Source organism: Pongo abelii, chromosome 5, assembly GCF_028885655.2.
Source record: "Pongo abelii isolate AG06213 chromosome 5, NHGRI_mPonAbe1-v2.0_pri, whole genome shotgun sequence".
In the NCBI taxonomy this organism is placed as follows: Eukaryota; Metazoa; Chordata; class Mammalia; order Primates; family Hominidae; genus Pongo; species Pongo abelii.
Window position 1 is genome coordinate 24654822 of NC_071990.2, and position 23476 is coordinate 24678297.

At 40.8% G+C, this 23476-nt stretch overlaps 1 protein-coding gene across 7 annotated transcripts in view; it reads right to left on the reverse strand.

The window, feature by feature from the left end:
• Positions 1–23476, reverse strand: part of KIAA0319 (KIAA0319 ortholog) — a 99214-nt gene that overhangs the window by 24386 nt on the left and 51352 nt on the right. For 5 of the 7 annotated variants that reach the window (XM_054557289.2, XM_054557288.2, XM_054557291.2 and 2 more), the window contains 8 exons: positions 17127–17319; positions 12141–12239; positions 10730–10827; positions 9407–9494; positions 8326–8418; positions 6628–6760; positions 4890–5118; positions 1084–1207 (listed from right to left, as the gene is read on the reverse strand). In XM_054557289.2, the coding sequence (XP_054413264.2) occupies positions 1084–1207; positions 4890–5118; positions 6628–6760; positions 8326–8418; positions 9407–9494; positions 10730–10827; positions 12141–12239; positions 17127–17319 (1057 nt within the window). The other 2 variants (XM_063725389.1, XM_063725388.1) reach the window with 2 other exon arrangements.

Sequence of the window (23476 nt, forward strand, 5' to 3'; positions counted from 1 at the left end):
TTTGTTTCCCTTTGCCGTAGGATAGAGTACTTGGGTGACCATCCATTTCCAAAGCCCTTTAGGATGGAGTCCCCGGCTCTCCTGGGGTCATCTATTGTCACTCCAGTCCCTGCCCACCCTCCCCGCCACCTCCCATTCCCACATCCCTACCTCTTTTTCTCTCTCTCCAACCACAGTAATTCCTTTTAAATCTTTGAATGTACCAGACTCTCTTCTTTGGCCCTCACACATACCGTTCCCTCTCCCTAAGAACTCTTCCTCTTCCCCTGTGCTGCCCATCCCTTCCATTCTTCACCGACTGTGACTTGTGCTTCAACACTGAGCTCATGTACGAGCTCTTTGCAGATGCATCTCACCCAGGTGAGTGCTCTTTCTTTGGGGTCCTGTAGCACCCTGCAGTTATTTTAGTAAAGCGCCAATCACAGAGTTTTATGTGAACTTCTCCATAAGCCCTGCAAGGGCAGAGATCAAGTCTATCTTGTTTAATTCCACATCCCAGGGTCTAACTAATAGAACTTTTTATGTATTAGCGGCATAAATAAATAAGTTGTCTATAGGTTGAGTATAGTCTCATTGCCAGGAACTGGATAGAGGTTCTGGGACTAACAGGAAAAGTTCTAAGGCAAAGACCATTATCAAACAAAGGTATAGCTACCTTTAAGGTTATTTAACTCAGGAGGTAGGCAGAGCCCTGGGTTTTCATGAAACTATTAATGAACAGTGACACTGAACTGGAACGTGTTCCCCAATGTCTGGCTACATCTGAGTGTCAAGCCACACATAAGAACCAGCCCCTTCAAGATCCCCTGGAGCTCTCTAGAGCAGAGTGGGGCATGTGTGGAAGCATCCGCAAGGCAAATCGGAGCCCACAAGCAGTGCTGTGGATGGCTCTCATTTCATCCTTCATGCCATAGTTTACAGACAGTCAAGGCAAGATTTAGAACCTTGAAATGAAATTAGTTTTATATGGAGCTTTGGCACCCACAGGCTGGTACCACCAAGCGTGGCATCTCCAAACCCCAGAAGCCCAGCTATCATTTCTGCTTTAATCTCTGAGGCCAAATCTCTTTCTCCTCCACCTACCAGGCTGGACGATCACAGTCACCACAGCAGTAGACTGTTGCCTTGAAGAATCTGTCACCTTCAGCTGAAATGTATAATCTCCTTCCTGCATTGCAGATAAATGAAGGTACGGCGTCTGTACTCCCTAAGTAATAGCAAATACAAAAATAAAACCAAAACAAAAAAAAAAGTAAAGAAGCACAAGTAAATAGTATGACAGAATGAAAAACTAACAATTTTACCTAATACAGAGATCTTGCTCAAAAAAAGAAATGTGTTTGGCCAGTCACGGTGGTTCACATCTGTAATCCCAGCACTTTAGGAGGCCAAGGCAGGCGGATCACTTGAGGTCAGGAGTTCGAGACCAGCCTGGCCAACATGGTGGAACCCCGTCTCTACTAAAAATAAAAATAAAAAAATCAGCCAGGCATGATGGCGGGCACCTGCAATCCCAGCTACTTAAGAGGCTGAGGCACGAGAATCACTTGGAACGCGGGAGAGGGAGGTTGCAGTGGGCTGAGATTGCACCACTGCACTGCAGCCTGGGTGACAGAAAAAAGAAAAAAATACGTTGGTCCCCAGGAAAGTGCAACTGAAAGTCTACTGTGCATCCTCATACACCATTAAAGGAGTGTAAACTACTATAGCCTTTTTGGAAGCCAATCTGAAAACAGCTATTAAAATATTAAATAAGCACATACTCCAACCCAGTAATTCGACTTGTTAGTATCTACCCCAGAGAAATGCACAAGGAGACTCGTCCATGGATGTTGACTGAAGCACAGTCTATCACAGCAAAACGTGGAAACAATCTACACATCCATCAACAGGAGGATGGTCAAACACACTACGATACACTGTGGAATGCTAGTTTAAAAGAAAGAAGTTTAAAATCATGAGGCAGGTTTATAAGTACTAAAATGGAAAATGTCAAAGACATATTAAGCAAAAAAAAAGAAAGTTGGGTCGCATTCAAAAGCAAACAGTAAAAAATCTTTTAAAGAAATTCACACAAAAAAGAAATTTGTGGAACAATGCATACAATGTGAAAGGTATTGCTACATGTACATACACACACTTACACAGACACATGCAAAAGATTCTGGAAGTGTATACATTAAACTGATAAAAGTAATTATTTCCAATAAGGACACTTGGATGACAGTGGAGATCAATTTATTTGAACTTATTTTAGCAGAATTTGAGTTCTTTTTTTTTTTTTAACCACAAGAGGCAATTCATGTATTACTTTTGTAATCAAAAATAATTTTTTGGCCGGGTGCAGTGGCTCATGCCTGTAATCCCAGCACTTTGGGAGGCCACGGTGGGTGGATCATGAAGTCAGGAGTTCAAGACCAGCCTGGCCAAAATGGTGAAACCCCGTCTCTACTAAAAATACAAAAATTATTCAGGCGTGGTGGCAGGCACCTGTAATCCCAGCTACTTGGGAGGCTGAGGCAGAAGAATCGCTTAAACTCGGGGGGTGGAGGTTGCAGTGAGCCAAGATCGTCCCACTGCACTCCAGCCTGGACCACAGAGTGAGACTCTGTCTCAAAAAAGAAAAAATAAATAATAATAATAACAACTTTTTGCCAGGTGTGGTGGCTCATGCCTGTGATCCTAGCACTTAGGGAGGCCAAGGCGAGAGGATTGCTTGAGCCCAGGAGTTCGAGATCAGCCTGGGCAACATGGCGAAACCCCGTCTTCGCAAAAAAAAAAAAAAAAAAAAAAATTAGCCAGGTGTGGTGGTGTGTGCCTGTGGTCCTAGCTACTCGGGAGGCTGAGATGGGAGGATCTTTTGAGCCCAGGAGATCAAGGCTATGGTGAGCTATAGTCGCATCACTGCACTCCAGCCTGGGTGACAGAGTGAGACCCTGTTTCAAAATAAATAAATAATATAATTTTGTAAAACTCTAAGTCAACCTAAGTTTTTACAAAGTCATTTTTCAACTGAGTATGCAATAGCTACACTTGGTGACCCCAGGTTAATACCCTTTCTTTTTTGTCATTGGTAATAGTTTCAATTATTGCTTATGTTTGAAGTTCATGGCATCATGAAAAGGATTTTTAAGTCTTATTACAATTTATTTACTTTTATAGATCCCAAGATTGTCTAAAGATAAATGTTTCTATGTGTATTTTTTAAGGTTTTAATGGAAAATTTAAAAAGAAAATTGCTACAAGATCAATTGTGCTTGTACCAGGGGAACTTCTGAAATTTGAAATGCACACTTTTAAGAACTTTTGAAAAAAAAATACTTTTCCCTACTTTGACTAAATAAGGCAAAGCACCTTTCTCTGAAAAGTTCAACAGGGAAAGTATAATTTCCCAAGAGTTGCCTCCAAACTGATCTGGTACGAGAATGCTTCTGCACGCAATGGAAGGGAATGTTGTGGCAAATGGGAACTGAGCAGACTACTGTGTCTCACCGCTGCCCACAAGGCAGCCAAACGTTTCAGGCAATTGCAAAGGTTTCACTTCCTTCCCCAGTAAGAACACAGCCTCAGCAGGCTGCTTGGTACAATTTTCAGACAAATATAAAAGGGTCTGATTCACAGACCTCATCTTTGTGATTGCCCCAGTTAATACCCCTTTGGACATCTTAAGAATAAGGCAATAAGGTTGTTACTACGGATATTCTTTGGGGAGAGAAGAGAGAGGGTGTCTGGCAACTGGGCTGGTGTGTAGAGGCAAGGCTCACAGTGTGGCCCAGCCCTCAGGAACTTTGGATACATGTCCAGTATGCATGGATGAATTTTGGAGTATTAGCTTTGGATGCATAATTCCTAATAATTAAGTAAAAGAAAATTAGGAAGATTTTTTTTAACCGTGAAAATACAAAATATCCCATCTTCCTGTTTTGTATCCAACCCACCTCTGAATCAGAATTCTTAACACAACAGAAGCAAACATAGCACTTGCTACAACCCCTAGGTAGAGATGGACACCACCAAGAGGGTTCTCCAAGGATATCAAGACAACTCATGGCTCTTTCAAGTTCCATAAATCTACCCAGTCACTTTTAACTCCTCATAATTGCAAGGCATATTCCAGGAACACCGGAAAGCAAAGCAGGTAAATTTCCATGGAATGTCCGATTTTATCTTAAATACTAATGAGAAATGTATCTTGGACTGGTGAGGCGAAATTTGAAGGAGAAAAGGAAGATGGAAATGTAAGATCCTATCTTTTTTTTTTTCATGAAACTCTCAAATAATAACATAACTTCAAAAACACCAAGCTGGTTAGCAACAAAAACAAATAGCTTTGCCAATCGCAAAAAGAAGAATAAGCAAACAGTTCACACACACAACAGAAGTTTCAAGATTATTATGTTGTTAGACAAATATACTTAAAAGATTTGAACAAATCAAAAGGTAGATACAAACAAGGCCCTAAAAAGCGACCAGTAGATGTAGACAAGATAACATGGAGTTTGTATAAACAGGAGAAACAGAATAACAAAAAAAATTCTGATAATGAGGTTTGGATTAGATTATTTCTAAGGTTTCTCCCAATACGAAAACACTTCTCTAACAGATGTGAGACTTTTCCCAAACTGATCTCAAGATCTAATTTTCAACACAGAGCCAATTGGTTGCTGTCCTGTGCTTATCTAAGTGGGTGAGGGGAAGGGATGTGAGCTTGGAAGATTTGTCAGCTTAGGTCCTTTTCTAATAGTTGTAGTATATCAGATAACTTTACAAAATAAATTATCTAAATTTAACTGCCTACCCCAACCAATAGCAGATAGATAGGTAGGTAGGTAGACAGACAGACAGACAGACAGACAGACAAAAGTCTGAAGGCAGGATGGAGAACTTGCCTGCATGGCCACATGCTTGCCCTCACTCCCAGGACCCAGGGACCACTCATAGAGGACAATCTGGTGATCGTCACTGCTCTGGTTTCCATTCAAAGTGATGGAGTTTTGGGGCAAAGTTATGGTGTGATTTGGTCCTGCATTAGCAACTGGTGGGTAGTCCACAGCACTGTTGACTATTAGGGCTGCAGTTGTAGAGTTAGTGGCTCCGTCCGAGTCTGTAACAGTCAACCTACGAAAAGGAGAAGAAGCCATAGTTGGAAGAATACGCCAGGCTGAGTGCAGTGACTCACGCCTGTAATCCCAACACTGTGGGAAGCTGAGGTGGGAGGACTGCTTGAGCCCAGGAGTTCTGAGACCAGCTGGGCCATAGAGTGAGACTCTGTCTCTATTTAATTAAAAAAAAAAAAAATTAGCCGGGTGTGGTTATGCATTCCTGTAGTTCTAGCTGCTTGGGAGGCTGAGGTGGGAGGATCATTTGAGCCCAGGAGGTCAAGGCTGCAGTGAGCCGATATTGCTCCACTGCACTGCAGCTCAGGCAGCAGAACAACAGACCGTCTCAAAAAACAACCAAAAAAAAAAAAAGCAGACAAAAAAAATAATATGCCAAATCTCAAGGTAAACTTAGGTCAATTTAGTCTGCTCATGGAACAGTTCTCAGAACAGGTAAAAATAGAAATTTAAGGATGAAGCAAAGATAAACACGGACTTGATATTTTTGTTTGATTTTGTTGCTGTTGACTATTTTAGTTTTAGTTCATAATATATTGATGTCAGAGTTTCACCTTTATGGATTTCTGACTAGCTTTTGAGATGCTGGGTGAAGAAACCATCCTCACCCAACATAGATGCCACTCTCTTAACGGAGACTAAAAATGGATCGGGTTTAAGTTCTGCCTTCAGATTGAGCATGCAGAGACAGCAAATCACTCCTGAATTTTCAGCTACAAAGCTTTTTACTTTTTAATCCTTTTCTAGAGGACTTATAATTATGTTTTCAGGATACTCTTTGCAAAGCAGTGTTAGGATTAAGCACTTTCAAATGCAAACCAATGCTCAACCTCTGCAAACAAAAAAGAGAAATGCATTAACCTTCCTGCACTAAACTGATTCCTAATGTGGTCCTGAGGACAGTGAATTCACAAATGGGTCACTTCATCCTTCTACGTTAAAGATGGTGGTGGGAGCAGTGATGAGTGCTAAATAATATCAATAGGCATATGACAATGAAGCTGTGGCAAGAATGCAGGCCTTCCTTGCAGGGAAAAGACATGTGGGGGGCACCTGTGCATTGTGAGCTTCCTTCCACACTATCCCTCATACTCTACACAACCAAGATCCAACTTCTACTTCCGGCTCTGACAGCAAACCAAACATCTAAAGTCCTTCCTTCTCAACCAGGCTGAGTCAGGACACTTTCTGGGCCTGTTAGGAAATTTCTTCCTGGGTTAGCAGCAGTAACCTGCTCCAATCAGATGGTAAAGCGTAATTAAATACAAATGAATTAAACGAATCTCATAAAGTACCTTTCACTATATATAAATTTTACTCCAATAAATAAATAAAGTTCATATTAATTGATGAGGATATCAGAGTCTCCAGCGGCATCCAACCAAAACCCCCATGAAAGCCAAATCTCTTTTGATCAAAATAAGAAGTGCAGTGTTTTATACGCATTAATTTAAAGAAACAGTCAAAATGTAAGTAGCAGGCAGCATAATAAAGGCAGGGACCCACTTGCCTGAAACTATAGTTACCAGGATCAAGGTTAGACAAGCGTAAGACGGGAGAGTCAACTGAAGTCTTCTCTTCTATGAAGGGCCCGTTTATTTCTTCCCAGTGATAACTCACTATTTCAGTATCATCTGTACTTTCTACAAGATTAAGAAATAAAGACAAGAATGAAATACAAGAAGAGGAAGACATAAGTTTTATACTTTAATTACTGCATATTTAAATTCATTTTTATATGAAATTATGTACTTGCCTAGATCTCAATGGATATATACTGTATTAGAAGGAGATTCTTTCCTACTCCCGAAATTATATCACTATTTTTCTCCTGGATTTCCACCAGATTTGAATAAGGCTGTTCCCATTCAGTTGAATATTTAAGAAGCACAGTGACAGATGCTTTTCCTTTTAAAAAATGGGAGTCAACAAAATGCAGCACATGGAAATGCTACTTCTGCTCACCTCAGCTACAGCATGAGAGCTTCTACTGATCATTTTAAATAGGCACCTGAGCTGACAGGCTCAAAAAGACTTGAGTTGCCTTTCTACAACTTACAAAACATCTTTTACTACCTTAATTATTAAGGGCTAAATCCAGAGAAAGATCACATCCTTACATGAAAATTTTCCATTTCTACTTTAAAAGAGAACAAACATAATGTGCCATGCAGATTCATAGAAATTTAGACCTGGAAAGGGGCTAGTTTCATCTAATTCATTTAAGGAAAGAACAAGTTCATGTGACAGATTAATAATCCTGAACAGTTTCCTGTAAATAAGCCATACTGAATTAGAGGAATCAAAATGTGACCTATTTGCTCATGTAAATATTTCCATTTAAAATATGCTTTATTTTCATGTTGCTAAGATGGAAATATGGACTATTTTTGAATAGATGCAAATGGTCATGTCAATGTGATCTCTGTAAATTTGCAGGCTTGCAAGATAGAGCAGCTTTAATGGCTAACAAGTATTCTTCTCCCAACAACCAAGGCAACCGTTCTTCACTCTCTAAAGGATTTGGTATTAGCTTTGTGATTAAATGTGCATAAAATGCAATTACCTGTTAAACTGATAAGGTTGAACCTAGTCAAACACAGGATGTTTTCAACCTATTCTTATTTACATGGACACTTGTAGTTACACAGGGGCCCCTTCCACATATACTCCCATAGAAGAAACGATCTCAGAACGAATTAAAAAAACCACCATGCTCCCTCACTGAAGACATCCCTTCTAAGAGTTCTTAAAAGTGATTTTCCCATCTGGTGGGGGGCACCCCTCCTCCCAAGTCAGGTCACGGGAGCTCCTCTATATAAAGATATACATATGTGTATATATATATATATATATATATATATATATATGTGTGTGTGTGTGTGTGTGTGTGTGTGTGTGAAGTGATTTTCCAACTGCTAACCATATATACCACACCAGAAGGAGATTCTTCAATAATTGCTCTAATTCCCTATCAAATGGCCAGGCCCTAAAGAACTTTCTAATAGAATAGACAAAAGGTGAAGGGAAAATAAGCACAGGATAGAGGGGAGCTAAAGGAACTAAAGAAGACATAAAACTAAAGAAGGAGGTGATCATTTATCAAAGTAACAGCCCATAAGTCCTCCCAGCTTTGATGCAGAGTACCCATTACATTTTGTAGCACGTAGAGAAAAAAGAAATCCCTAAACTATCACAGGATACACACGGCTTCCATCAATGAGGGCTGACGTCAAAGGCAAAGTGAGCTCTTGCAGTTGGGGAGAAACAACTGCTACAGGTGGCAGGTTGAGTCTTCTGGCTGTAACAGAAAAAAAAAAAGGACAGTGGCTGAGCCCATGTTGTGCATGCATATGTCATTACCCACATAAAATCATCTACTTTAAAAAATTGATTATAAATGTCCTGTCGAGAAGGTGTTTATCCTACAGGCCTCAACTATAGAGAGCACTTTTTAAAGTCTGGAGTCTCTCTATGAATTTCAGGAGCTTGTCTGGACATTTACACTTTTGTTTGTAAGCCCAGGCTCAGTGAAGATGTACAATAACCAAGGGGCTCATCACAGAATGTGAGCAGTAATTACAGAGCAGGAGCAAGGGATTACAGTTCCAGCTCCTCAGATTGAGTGGATCTTATATCTCTGACTGAAGGCAACTCCCCACCAACCATGCTTCAGTTGTGATAATAACCAGACAGAATATGCAAAAGATAGAGCTGTCAGGCCCTCAGGATGGGCTGAAGTGGGTACAAGGGAGGCTCACCTTGATTGGGTAGGTTGTGCCCTCAGCACAGGTGAGGGGCTGGTGGAGGCTGAAAGCCAGCCCATGTTCTACTCACCAAGCCAGGGCTGTGCCCACCCAGCCCAAGAACCACCTGTTTCTATTTCACATGAATGCACTGACCGATGGGCACACATTTTCCCCTGACCTCTTGGTTGCTCAGTTGAATGTATTTAACATGCCCCTGCTTCGAAGGTGAAGCTGAATCATGGAGAGTGGAGGTAGAAGTTAGAGTGGATGGCGTAAATGTCAGATAGAAGGGGCTAAGGTAGATTTGCCACCATTCAAGAGCAGCCAGAAAAACCTTGTCAAGCAAGTACAAAGTGTTATGCAAACGGTAGAAAAAAAAAACCAAAAATATAATCTTTGCATGTTTGCTCTACAATGGAGGCTAATACAAAATAGATTTTCTCTCTCTAGGTAGATAGGTAGATAGATATAGAGTCATCCAGGCACCAAAAATTGAGATAAATATGTACAACAGGAGGCCATTCTCTTACACCGGCTTACCAGGCTTAACAGTGACATTGACAAATCCTTCTCCAAAGGCATTTTCACTAGAAACAGCGACTTTGAAGACATAAAGTCCGACGGACAACTATAACATAAAGAAAAGTTATACAGTTCAACATGCAAGACATGATGGGTCCACTACGTAGAAAAAGCTAAAACGTCCCAGAAGCCACACTCCTAAAGTCAGTATAGAGAAGGGGCTCAGGAGAGAGTCTCATTTGGATCTGTCAAGAGGCTGCCACATGTGTGAAGCCTGAATTCTGGAACACTGAGGATCACCGAGGCAGGCCTTTAGCTTTGCTACAGAGGGCTTCACAGAGGCCTAGGTGAGATGGACCAGCAGAGGGCAGCAGTTCTCAAACGTGTGTATGGAACCATGCCTTTTTACCACCTAGCTCTGGTGCGTTGGTTGCCGGTGGTCTGGATGCCACACTTTGAGAAACAGAGCTCCATGACATGAGGGTGATGCAAGTCTGTGTTGTACCATTAGCTGTGTGGTCCCAGGAGATGAAGTCAACATAATCATCTGGTAGGAAACTAGATCTCTAGTTGCTAAGTTGTTTATATATCCTTTTAGGCCAGAAAGAGGGCATGTTTCTTGTGAGTGCTTGCATCATAGAGCAAAATGTGATAGGGCAATTTGTGACCTGGAATGGAATTATTGGCAACTCTAGAGATGTGCTGGATTGAGAACCAGAGATAAGTAGAATGTCCTTAACACTGCAAGGAGAGCAAGAGTTAGAACAGGTTTTTAACCTCTCTGCAATGCTTGTGGGACAACCAGGCTCTTTTCCCCAAACTGAGATATACCAAGTAACCCAAATAAAGAAAAGCCATCCAAAGCCTCTTAACCATCTGCCTGCTTACTTGCATGGCTGAAACTTTATTTGTTCATATCCTACTTTTGATCTTACCATGAGAAAGATGTTTGCAGCTGGGCGTGGCGGCTCACGCCTGTAATCCCAACACTTTGGGAGGCCAAGGAGGGCAGATCACTTGAGGTCAGGAATTCAAAACCAGCCTGGCCAACATGGCGAAACCCCACCTCTACTAAAAATAAAAAAAAATTAGCCGGGCGTGGTGATGCGCACCTGTAATCTCAGCTACTCGGGAGGCCGAGGCAGGAGAATCACTTGAACCCGGGAGGCAGAGGTTGCAGTGAGCTGTAATTGCACCACTGCACTCCAGCCTGGGCAACAGAGCAAGACTCTGTCTCCAAAACAAAAGAAAGACGTTTGGGTTCAGTAGCTAAGAAGGTATTAACTGAGCTCTATGCCGTTATGCTGTGCTGTTAGACACAACCAGTCTCCAGTTACTTACTTGAGAGAGGTTAAGAGTTTGCTTGTGTCCTTGTTTTATTTCACCTTGGTAGTCTGTGGGGTGGCTTATTAAACTCCATTCATAGTTGTAGGTTGTTTCTGAGAGCAAAAAATAAATATGAGTCATTATAAATTCTGAGAGGACACTAGATAACCTGGGCAGAGGGAAGATGACAGTCTTTAAACCACAAGTGCAGATTACCTTAGATATACTCAACTTAGCTTTCTTTTTTTTTTTAACTTATATGTATATATTTTTGTTTATTTGTTTTTATCCCCTCACTCTTGCTATCATCTTATGAACTTGACTTTCAACTATCAGCCAAGTAAAGAATAACATGTATCTTCTTAATGTAACATTTCTTTTTTTGTTATAAAAACATACATCTTACAGGAAATTTTTAAAATGTATAAAGTTAAAAAAAAAAAAAACCTCCCTAATTTAACCATTAGTATGTGATGAGTTTTTTCCTAGGGGGCTACATCTGACTATCCATATCAGTTTTAACATAGTATAATCCATTGTGCTTTTCTCTTTTTAACAAAAGGTAAGGAGATTTCAATTCATTTGATCTGTTGTAGGGGTTTATTTAAGGACACAAAAACAGAGTATAAACATGTCTATGTTAAGATGAAACTATCTCCCAGCTATTAGTAGTTTTTAACTACTAATAGTAGATTTAACTACTAATATCTCCCAGATATTAGTAGTTAAAATATAAGGTACCTCATCTCGAAGGATTCAAATGCAAATGCCAAATATTATCATCTCTGTGTATAAAATTTTGACCAATATGTGGTGGAGAAAAAAATGAATTAAGGAACTAACCTGAATGAGAAATAGTCAAACACCTTAAGAATGAGTTTACCTTAAAAACAATGCATTTGACAGGCCACAGGTCCCAGGTCAAATGCTTACTGAATGGTAGAGCACTGGACAAGTAGAAGAAAGAGCATTTTGAATAAATTTTTTTGAGCAGCTAGTGTGAGGTATCCTGAGAACCTGAGAGCCGTGATTGTCAATGCCACGGTATCTGCAAACAAACCTATGGGTGCACGCCACTTCCCTCTCATCCCGGTGGAATCTTCCCAGGTTCTATGGGTTATCACAGGTCAAGAACTAGTACGTGGCAACCTCTCCTGATCTGCTTTGCATCATCAGAAATGTATGACTTTCCATCCTGACCAATTAAACGATATATACTGTATTTAATTTCCTAGATTCTTACTCCACTTGAAACTATTTCAACAAATGTTGATGCTTAAGGATAATCAAAGCCTTGTCTTCCACCTTTGTTTGTGACGTCGTGCAATGCTGTGAAAAAGAATCGGCGTTGTAAATAGCCTGTGAGGACCTGCTGAAGAAAAACACCCCAGTTCCTAGTGGTCAGGGAGGAAGGTTAAACTCTCACCTGCAGGTGGCGCTGGCGCAACAAAGGCCTTCAGTTCAACTTCATTGTCGGGTAAAGTTATAATTAGGTTATCTCCAGCCGATACCATAAGTTCTTTCACTAAAAGTTAATTAGAAATAATACATGCAATTATATAATATAATGTGTTACATTACTGCTCTACACTAGATCTGTTTTTAGTATCCACAAATTAAAATAGCATATGTTTTTGTAATAGTTCTTCATAAGATTTTAGCTAAGGAACGTTTTTCCTCCGGCTAGAAATTGAACTGTACACTATATTATAGTACAGGGTTTTAAACCACAAATATGAGTTGGCACTGTGACAAAAATAATGATCCAAACTGACTGAGCAATGTATTTATTGAGTGACAAGAGTTGCGTGAAACAGGTTTCACCCAACTGTGGATTGGGTCCATTTTCTCCCTTGCTACCAGCTTTTCTTGATGCCCTGGTGTGAGCTATTTTTAGTTATAAAAAGATTGAGTGTAATCCTAAGTGTTTCTGTCTCATTAGTCACACTCCACTCAGTTCTGATAGTAGCCTCATGAATTACTGCTAATGGCCTTGTACTTGAAACCTTTCCAAGACAAAATCCAGTCACCCTCAATATAAAAAGCCTATTTTAACTTAAGCAGCAGGAACATTAACTCTTATCAAAAGTGCTTAGCCAGCAAGTAAGCATTCAGAACAATACTTGTTTACTTTCTCTGTAACCAGATTACATTGATATATTCATAAATTCTATCGGTTTGACTCCATTGGACATTAGTTTCACTTGTAAAATATATTGTGATATGTCCAGATACTACACAGAGAAAAGCAAAGTTTAAAAAAAAAAAAAAAAAAAAAAAGCTGAGTGCTCTCCAGAGGGATCAGCTGCGAGATGTCAGACAGGTTGTTCATTTAATCCACTCCCCTCCTGTCAGTCCTCAGTCCCTCGAGTGCCTCCTAGATCAGCGGCAGAGGCTCTCAGTGGCTTTGCTGGCTCCTCTCTTGTCATTTTCACTAACTCTTTATCCTGAAAGTCAGCAACTGTAGACCTAGAAGGGACATTGATCCAAACCTATCATGTTATAGATGGGGAAATTAAATCCTAGGCAAAGTTGTCCAAGGCTGTATGGTTATTAGCAATAGGTCCACCAATATTTAATTAATTTAAATGTATTTATTTCAACAAACACTTATATACCAGATTAAACTGTGCCAGGCATTGCCCCAAGGGCTTTAAAATGATCAATTCATTTAATCTTCATTACAACTGTATGCAGTAGGTTCTATTAAAACCCAAAGATCCTGGGCCAAACTCCCAGGCCAGTTTTTCTGTATACTACACAGCTTCTCTTCCACTATTATCTTTCTCTCTATGGAAGCTCAGGATCAAAGTAAATATCAAAGTTAGAGAGAGTAATCTCCAAAATACATTGCCGATAGAAAAGCTCAGGAAACGTGACCCTTAGGTCTTGCATATTCTAATAACTTCCTTATTGGAAAATCTAATGGAAGCTTTGCAATCCTCACCACAGCCTCTGCGACACATGGAGCTTTGATACGTCTTCCCTTTTGGAACTACAGGAGACCAGAACATGCCACCCCAAAATATGATTTGTGAAAGGGAAATAAATTCAGGACCCCCAAATCACTAAGCCAAAGGGAAAAGTCAAGGTGGGAACAGTGTCAGGCAAACCTGCATCTCATTTTATTCCTAAACAAGATACCTACAAAGATTTAAAAAAAAAAAAAAAAAAGCTACATGCCTCCCTTATAATTTGCCCACAGGAAATTCCTTGTGGGCCTCAAGATCTTTGCCCTAAAACAGTTCTGTTGAATTTCACCCTGGCAATGTAAATCAATAGCTTATCTTCACAGGTGCAGGGGGTAGGGGAAAGGACAGAGCTCAGCCATCCCTCTGCTCACCTGAGACAAATGCAAATCTAATTGTTTCCTCTGCCCTATTGTTTACGAAAAAATACAGATTCACTGAGCCAGACAAGGCGTAAGTGACTATTCCTCTACCCCCTCTCGCAAGTAAATCGTGTATTCAGTGAAAGACTGATCAAAGACTCAAAAGAATGCAATATTTGTTTCTTATCTACCTATGACCTGAAAGACCCCCTTCCAGTTGTCATGCCTTTCTGGACCGAACCAATGTACATCTCACACATACTGATTGATGTCTTATGTCTCCCCAAAATGTACAAAACCAAGGTGGCCAGGCACAGTGGCTCACACCTGTAATCCCAGTACTTTGGGAGGCCGAGGCAGGTGGATCACTTGAAGTCAGAAGTTCGAGACCAGGCTGGCCAACACAGAGAAACCCTCTCTCTATTAAAAATACAAAAATTAGCCGGGCATGGTGGTGGGTGCCTGTAATCCCAGCTACTCAGGAAGCTGAGGCAGGAGAATCTCTTGAACCTCAGAGGCAGAGGTTGCAGTGAGCCAAGGTCATGCCACTGCACTCCAGCCTGGCCACAAAGCAAGACGCTGTCTCAAAACAAACAAAAAAAAAGCTGTACCCTGACCACCTTGGGTACATGTCATCAGGACCTCCTGAGGCTGTGTCACTGGTGAGTCCTTAACCTTGGCAAAATAAACTTTCTAAATGGATTGAGACCTGTCTCAGATACTTTTGGTTCACAGACTGTAGGAAACTAGAATATGCCATTGCGACTATAACTCTTTTATATAAGGATTATTTTGAGCTGCGTTTTTTTATTTATTTATTTATTTTTAAAGAAACAGCAGACCAAGAGGAGCTCTGAAAACAGAGTAGAAGTTACTCCTTTGTAAGGGGAATTTATATCTATAAAGGAAATCTCCATTTGTAAGGGTGTCTCTCCTTCTATACCAGGAAGAGAAGGGTGACTACATTCCAAGAGATCCACATCCATAGAGAAGGTCCTGACAAATCTGCATAATAAACCTCACGCTTGCTTACTTTGTTTATTCTGGGCACCTTTGGCCACTTGCCTTCCCCACAATCTTCTTTCCTTGTTTTAGTTCAAGATTCTATATAAGCCAGAGTTCCAGGCTTATATAATATAAGCTTATATAATATAACAAACCTCTTTGAGATTTCCTCATTTCCCTGGGTATCTCCCATGTATAGGTAAGATGTACATGTTATAAACTTTTTTTTTCTCTCTCTTGTTAATCTATCTTTTGTTACAGGGGTACTAGCCTAGAACTTAGAAGGGTAGATGGAAAATTATTCTGTCCTCCTCGATAGAACTCTCTCCCTCTAGTTTTCCTCTTTATCTCCCACCTCTCTGGCACAACTACCCAATCAGTTTTGCAGGCTCCTTCTGCACTTCCAGCTCCTTATATAATGATGTCCCCAAAGTTCCAGTCCTCAGGCCTCTCCTCAGCTCACCCCCCTCTCTCCTTGGATGATCTCCTATGTCCCCCGTGTCTCCAACTATCACCTCCACACTGATGACTCGTAATCCTTTATCTTCAGCCCAACTGCTCATCTAATTTTAGTTCTGTATTTTCATATGTCTTTGCGTCCTCTTCCTTCACATCCTTACATTCATTCAATCACTTATCAAATCTTTGTGAATCTGCTCCCTTCCTGTCTCCTAAATCTGGTTCCTTCCCTCCATCTCTGCAACCATTCACCACAGCCTTTTCATGGATCTTGTTGCCTCTAGTCAACTCCACACTATTCTTTTTTTTCCTTTTTTTTTTTTGTTTGAGACGGAGTCTCACTCTGTCGCCCAGGCTGGAGTGCAGTGGCGCAATCTCAGCTCACTGCAAGCTCCGCCTCCCGGGTTCACGCCATTCTCCTGCCTCAGCCTCCCAAGTAGCTGGGACTACAGGCGCCCGCCATCACGTCTGGCTAATTTTTTGTATTTTTAGTAGAGATGGGGTTTCACTGTGTTAGCCAGGTTGGTCTCGATCTCCTGACCTAATGATCACCCACCTCGGCCTCCCAAAGTGCTGGGATTACAGGCGTGAGCCACCACGCCTGGTCCCTTTTTATTCATCTTTTACTTTTTTCAAGACAGTCTTGCTCTGTTGCCCAGACTGGAGTGCGGTGGAGCGATCTTGGCTAACTGCAACCTCTGCCTCCCAGGTTCAAGCAATTCTCCTGCCTCAACCTCCCAAGTAGCTGGGATTACAGGTGTGTGCCACCACGCCCAGCTAATTTTTTTGTATTTTTAGTAGAGATGGGGTTTCACCATGTTGGCCAGGCTGGTCTCGAACTCCTGACCTTATGATCTGCTCACCTGGGTTTCCCAAAGGGCTGGGATTACAGGCGTGAGCCACCGGGCTCATCCCACACTTTCTTAATACAAATCTGATCATTTTGCTTTCCTGCTTAAAACCATTCAGGGATTCTCTATACCCACCCAGTAAAGTGCAGAATCTTTAGCACAAAATACATGATCCTTCCAGTTCTTGTCCTGCTTACCACTCCAGTTCCAGCCATACTGAATCCCTTACAGTTCTTCTGAAATGTCCCATGAGCTCTTGTACTTCTGTTTTCTTGCACAGGCGATGAATGAGAGATGATGGACAGGAAGCAGTGAGCATACTGCCTGGCACTCTGTAAGTGCTCAGTAAATACAATGATCACTATTGTTATGACACATGTTGCTCCCTCCACCTGAACGACAGACCAATGCCACTTTTGCTGGCTCACTCTATCCTAGCATCGTCTCCTCTGGAAAGGCATCCCTGGACCCTTCTAGTGGATCAGGGTGCCCCTCTGCTCCCACAGCAGCCTCTCACAGCACTTACCATATTGTATCAGAACCACCTCTTTACCTGTCAGTCTCCTCTCCTGGACTATGGAGTCCCTGAGGGAAAAGACAATGTCTTATTCATCTTTTTATTCCCAGTATGCAGCACCGTTTCTGGCACATGATAGATGCTCAAAAATGTGCCTGGAGGGAATGAGTAAACTTTAAAAGTTGTCACTGCCAAATTCTACAGCCTGTCTTCAGTACATTTCTTGAAATTGTATTTTTTAAAAGTTACCTGTCCTGGAAGCACTGGTAGGAGATATGGGTAGCTCAGATGGGGTGGACCCAGAGTGGGCTGCGCTAGTGGGAGGTGTTGGGATGCTGTGCTCTCTACTCCCCAGGGTGACTGTGAGCACTGGGCTTTTCTCCACGGCGGCTGAGCTGAGCTCCAGGCTTGCTGGAGGAAGACTATGGGAAGGCATTAGAACCTATGAGATCAATTACAAGGATAAATTGTTATAAAAAAAAAAAAACAGTTCAACTCTTCAAGCAACTCAGTGTTACCAACCTTTTTCATAAATTAGCTTCGGTAATGTTTGAAAAACCATGAATAATATTGTAAAATTCTGGAACTCTAGACCATCTCTCTCAAGGACTCTCTTTGCTGTCTATTAGAAATATAAGGCAACTGTGGGTTGGACAATTAGTATAGGTGAACTCACATAAACACTCAAAGAATGAGAAAGTAATTATAGTAGCCCCTAAACCGACCAGTTCAATGGACTGAATGTTTCTGCCCCACACCTGCTTCCACCCCCCAAAATTCATTTGTTGAAATCTTAACCCTCAATGTGATAATATTTGGAGGTAGGGCCTTCGGGAAGTAATTAGGTTATGAGGGTAAAGCCTTCATAAATGGGACCGGTACCCTTATAAGTAGAGGAGAAAGAGCTAGCTAGTTCTCTTTCCTCCTTGTAAGGACACAGCAAAAAGATGACTACCTATAAATCAAGATATAAATGTCTGTTGTTTAAGCCACCCAGTTCATGGCTGATATGGCTAGGCTTTGTGCCCCCACCCAAATCTCATCTTGAATTATAATCCCCACGTGTCAAGGGACAGACCAAATGGAGGTAACTGGATCATGGGATGGTTTCCCCCATGCTGTTCTCATGATAGTGAGTGAGTTCTCACGAGATCTGGTGGTTTTATAAGCATCTGGCATTTCCCCTGCTTGCTCTCTCACCTGCTGCCATGACTGTAAGTTCCCTGAGGCCTCCCAAGCCATGTGGAACTGTGAGTTAAACCTCTTTCCTTTATAAATTAACCAGTCTTAGATATGTTTTTATAGCAGTGTAAGAATGGACTACTACAATGGTATTTTGTTACAGCAGCACAAGCTAAGACAATCACTAAAGCAACAATTGAAGACAATCAAATAATTCAATAGTAAACAAGCTTCTAGAGTAAGTCATCTTTATTCATTTTATTCAGTATGTATAACTGATAACTTAAAGTTACAGAGTTAACCAAGTTAAAGTTCTTAAACTAAACAGTGTGTGCTGGAGGGAAAAGTCTCATAATATGATAATAAAATATCTTCTGAGACTTTTAGTCAGTAACTGTGTGGGGCCAGGTAAGTAAAACTCTTAGACTAAGAATATAGAAGGCCCACAGGGGCCACGTGCAGTGAGAAACTCATACAAAGAAAAGCTATAATTCAAATGTAAGTCAGAGATGGGGCCAGTGGTGCTAATTGAAAAGACAACTACTCTTTTCTACAGTTGAGAAAAGTCCATAAGGATATGGCATACATTTTGTGCTTGGAGGTGTGATCACTTCTATCACTACTAATAGTAACTGAGCCCCTACTGGGTTCCAGATATTTACTAGGCAACCGGTGAAACCTTCTGCAACTAAATTTCCAGAACCAAGGCAAAAAAAAAAAAAAACACGAAATAATGAAATTAAGCTGTATTGATCAAACTAAGGGAAACCAATTGACCAACATTTTAAAAATGAGGTAGTGGGTTTACTATATAATTTTAAGATGTTTGATTTAATTGAATTTTCAGGCATCTGGGTTTGTGAAGTGAGTGCTATAGATTAAGCTGTTCATTGAATCTGTGCTATCTAAGAATAGCATGAAATTCAGAATTACTGCAAACCACGGCTGCAGAATAGGTGTCCATAACATTTTATACTGGGGCCTCTGCAAATCCCATAGGATGAATTGAATTTTTTTTTTTAATCAAGTCCTGAAAAATTATTGCCAAGTTGAAATAAAGAATGAAGGTAGACAGTGGTCAGAGAAATTAAAGCACCTTGGGCCAAGGTCACTAAGCCAGAAATGGCTGAAGGGGAAGAAAACTCTCATCCTGCTCTTCTCTAACACATTCACTTTTCCACCATGCTGCCTCTCCAGGCTGGGCTCACATGCCAATTCTTCCCTTCACTATTCAGTAATCCACCCACAACCTCCACCACAGAACTCCTCACTAAGTCATCAGGACACAAAGGTCCTCGCTGACAAACCCCTCCAAAGAAAAATCAATCCTCTTTGGAAGCCACTGAGCACCAGCATCACCCATTTCAGCCTTCAAGTTAACCTGGGCCTCATCAGTAAAAGTTTCAAATGGCTCTTGTTTCTGTGTTCTCTACTCATTTACTTCAAAACAACTTGTTTTAGGTGATTTCTCTAGTCTTGTCCACTGGAAAACACAGTTGCAAAAAATGTCCTTTATCCTCTACAACTTTGATCTTGATTTATTTTTCCTAGATACCCTATTCAATGGCACTATTTTATGCATAGTACTGTTATGAACATTCATGTACAAGTTTCTATATGGACATGTTTTCTTTCTCTTGTGTAAATACCCAGAGGTGGAATTCCTGGGTCATATGGTAACTCTGCATTTAACATTTTGAGGAAATGCAAGACTGTCTTCCAAAGCAAGCTACACTGGGGCCAGGCATAATTGCTCACACCTATAATCCCAGCATTTTAGGAGGCCAAAGCGGGAGGATTCTTTAAGCCCAGGAGTTTGAGACCAGGCTGGGCAACAGAGTGAGACTCTATCTCTACAAAAATAAAAATAAAAAAAATTAGCTGGGCACTGTGGTCCCAGCTACTCAGGAGGCTGAGGTGAGAGAATCACTGGAGCCCAGGAGTTTAAGGCTGCAGTAAGTCATGCTGCACCGCGTCATTTTGACCTGGGTGCGGAATAAGACCCAGTCTCTCAAAAAACAAAAATCAAAAACAAACCAAAGTGGCTGCAACATCTCACATTCCCACCAGCAGTATATGAGAGTTCCAATTTCTCTGCATCCTTACTAACACTTATTATCTATTTTTAGTTTTTATTCTAGCCATCTAATAGATGTGAAGTGGTATCTCACTGTGGTTTTGACTTGCATTTCCCTAAAGATTAATGGTGCTGAGCATCTTTTCATGTGCTTCTTGGCTATTCTTCTATGATCTTTGGAGAAACTCTGTTCAGATCCTTTGCCCATGTTTGAGTTGGGTTATTTGTCGTTTTATTATTAAGTTGTAAGAGTTATTTATATATTCAGTATACAATATTTATGGTATATTTATCCCATTTTATGGTATATTTATTCCATCAAGAGAGCTTTACTTTTTTGATGTTGTCATCTGAAATACAAAAGTTTCTACTTTTGATTAATTCGAATTTACCATTTTTCTATTTTATTGCTATGCTTTTGATGTACTAAGAAATAATTGCCTAAGTTTACAAGATTTATGCTGAGTTTTCTTCCATGTCTTTCATAGTTTTAACTCATATATTGAGAACATTGGTCCATTTTGAGTTAATTTTTTTAAAATAAGGTCTAAATTCATTCTTTTGCATGTAAATATCCAGTTGTCCTAACACCATTTGTTGAAAATACTATTCTTTCCGCATTGAATTTTCTAGGTACCTTTACCAAATACAATTGAACTATTTTACATATTTTTTTGGTGAGAGAAAAGATCTTAGTTTCTGTCATCAATTCCAAACTTTGCACTGCATCAGAATGAAATAATGTTTCTTTTCTTTCTTTCTTTTTGTTTTAAGAGATGGGGTCTCACTGTGTTGCCCAGGCTGCTCTCTCCCCCATAGGCTCAAGCAATTCTCCTACCTCCACCTCCCAAGTAGCTGGGATTACAGTTGTGCATCAGTGTATTGGGCTTGAGTAAATGACTTATTATGCTATGCATCTAATTTTTATGAACACTTATTCAGAGATTGTCTACAAATCTAATGTACTTTAGAGGAAAATTTGTATTTCAATGGAAAGCAGCATGTTATCGGTGGGGCAAGGTGGCTCAAATATGTAATCCTAACATTTTGGGAGGCCAAGGCAGGCAGATCACTTGAGCTCAGGAGTTTGAGACCAACCTGGGCAACATGGAGAAATCCCATCTCTACCAAAAACATAGAAATTAGCTGGGTGTGGCGGCACATGCCTGTAGTCCCAGCTACCTTGTGGGGCTGAGTTGGGAGGACTGCCTGAGCCCAGGAGGTCGAGGCTGCAGTGAGCTGAGATCGCACCGCTCCACTCCAGCCTGGGTGACAAAGTGAGAACCTGTCTCAAAAAATTAAAATAAGATAAAAATAAATTTAAAAAAACATTATCTACTGGATACCCCTCCAGGTTATCTGACTCTAGTCATTCTTGTATTTGAGCTATTTTTACAACTCTGTAAGTTATAGGTCATAAAAATGATAAAAATGAAAAATAATTCTTGTCTATAGACATGTAAATTCTCCTGTCTGCTAGAGCTTCAACTGAACTCCCTCCTTTCCTCACTGGAAACCCAGTTTTGCCTCTGTTTGCACACTCATTTTAATATATTTTTTAACCTATGAATGTGCCTGTTCTTCAGGTTTTCTTGTAGGATAATTATAATCTAGTTCCTTCAGTGATTAATGAGTAGAATAAAATCTCTAACACATGTTCATTTTATATCTAAACAATTCACAATTTCACCTATTTGAATAATTATTTTTTTATTTTTTATTTTTTTGAGATGGAATCTCACCCTGTCGCCCAGGCTGGAGTGCAGTGGTGCGATCTCAGCTCATTGCAAGCTGCACCTCCCGGGTTCACGCCATTCTCCTGCCTCAGCCTCCCGAGTAGCTGGGACTACAGGCACCTGCCGCCACGCCTGGCTAATTTTTTGTATTTTTTAGTAGAGATGCGGTTTCACCATGTTAGCCAGGATGGTCTCAATCTCCTGACCTCGTGATCCACCCGCCTCGGCCTCCCAAAGTGCTGGGATTACGGGCATGAGCCACCGCGCCCGGCCCTGAATAATTATCTTTTAACAAAACCAACCTCAAGGAACTAATGAGCCAAAAGATTTTTAATAGAGCTTGATTTCAGAGAGTTCCATCTGTATAAACCAGGAAGTAAATGACTTGGCAACATGAAAGAGAGTAAATTATTTTAATATTTACTGATATAAATAAAGAACATGGTTAATCTCTAATACTTTCAGATTATTTTTAATTGAAAGTTTTTTTCAGGCCAGATGCAGTGGCTCACGCCTGTAATCCCAGCACTTTGGGAGGCCGAGGCGGGTGGATCATGAGGTCAGGAATTCAAAACCAGCCTGACCAATATGGTGAAACCCCATCTCTACTAAAAATACAAAAATTAGCCAGGCGTGGTGGCAGGTGCCTGTAATCTCAGCTACTCAGGAGGCTGAGGCAGGAGAATCACTTGAACCTGGGCAGCAGAGGTTGCAGTAAGCCAAGACCACACCACTGCACTCCAGCCTGGGTGACAGAGTGAGACTCTGTCTCAAGAAAAAAAAAAAAAAGTTTTTTCATTTTAATCCAATTATAAGTACGTAAAAATATAGACACTTCAAAATTCAGAAAAATATAAGCAGAAAAAAACCTTCTGATTAAATCTTGGCTGGGCACGGTGGCTCACGCCTGTAATCCCAACACTTTGGGAGGCCAAGGCGGGCGTATAATTTGAGGTCAGGAGTTCGAGGCCAGCCTGGCCAACATAGTGAAAACCCATCTCTACTAAAATATACAAAAATTAGCCGGGCATGGTGGTGCACACCTATAGTCTCAGCTACTTGGAAGGCTGAGGCAGGAGAATCGCTTGAACCCAGGAGGCAGAGGTTGCAGTGAGCCGAGATCATGCTACTGTACTCCAGCCTGGGTGACAGAGCAAGACTCTGTCTCACAAAACAAAAAAAACAAAAAAAAACACACTTAAAAATGACTTCTAGACCTTTTTAAACAATTTTTCATGGTTGAGATTATAATGTATAGTCAATTCAATCCAGCATTCCTCACTTATTCTAACATAAGTACTGGAATCTAAAAAAGGAAAACTTTTCCTTTACAAAATTCTTAAAGTACTCCCAGCTTTTTTTTTTTTTTTTTTTTTACTTTATTTCCACCTATACTCAGCTTCCTCTGATCAACATGCTCACCACATTCTCAAGTCCTGACCAGTTTCCAAACAAGCAGCCTCTGAGCTCTCCAGCTACCCTTTCCTCACCACACAGTTCTCATTGTCTGTCTCCCTGACCTCCTGCCATTAACACTTAGGCTTTCCACCTGCTTTTGAAATCGCTCCACTGCAGTGACCCTCATTCTTTTTTCACCTGAGCTT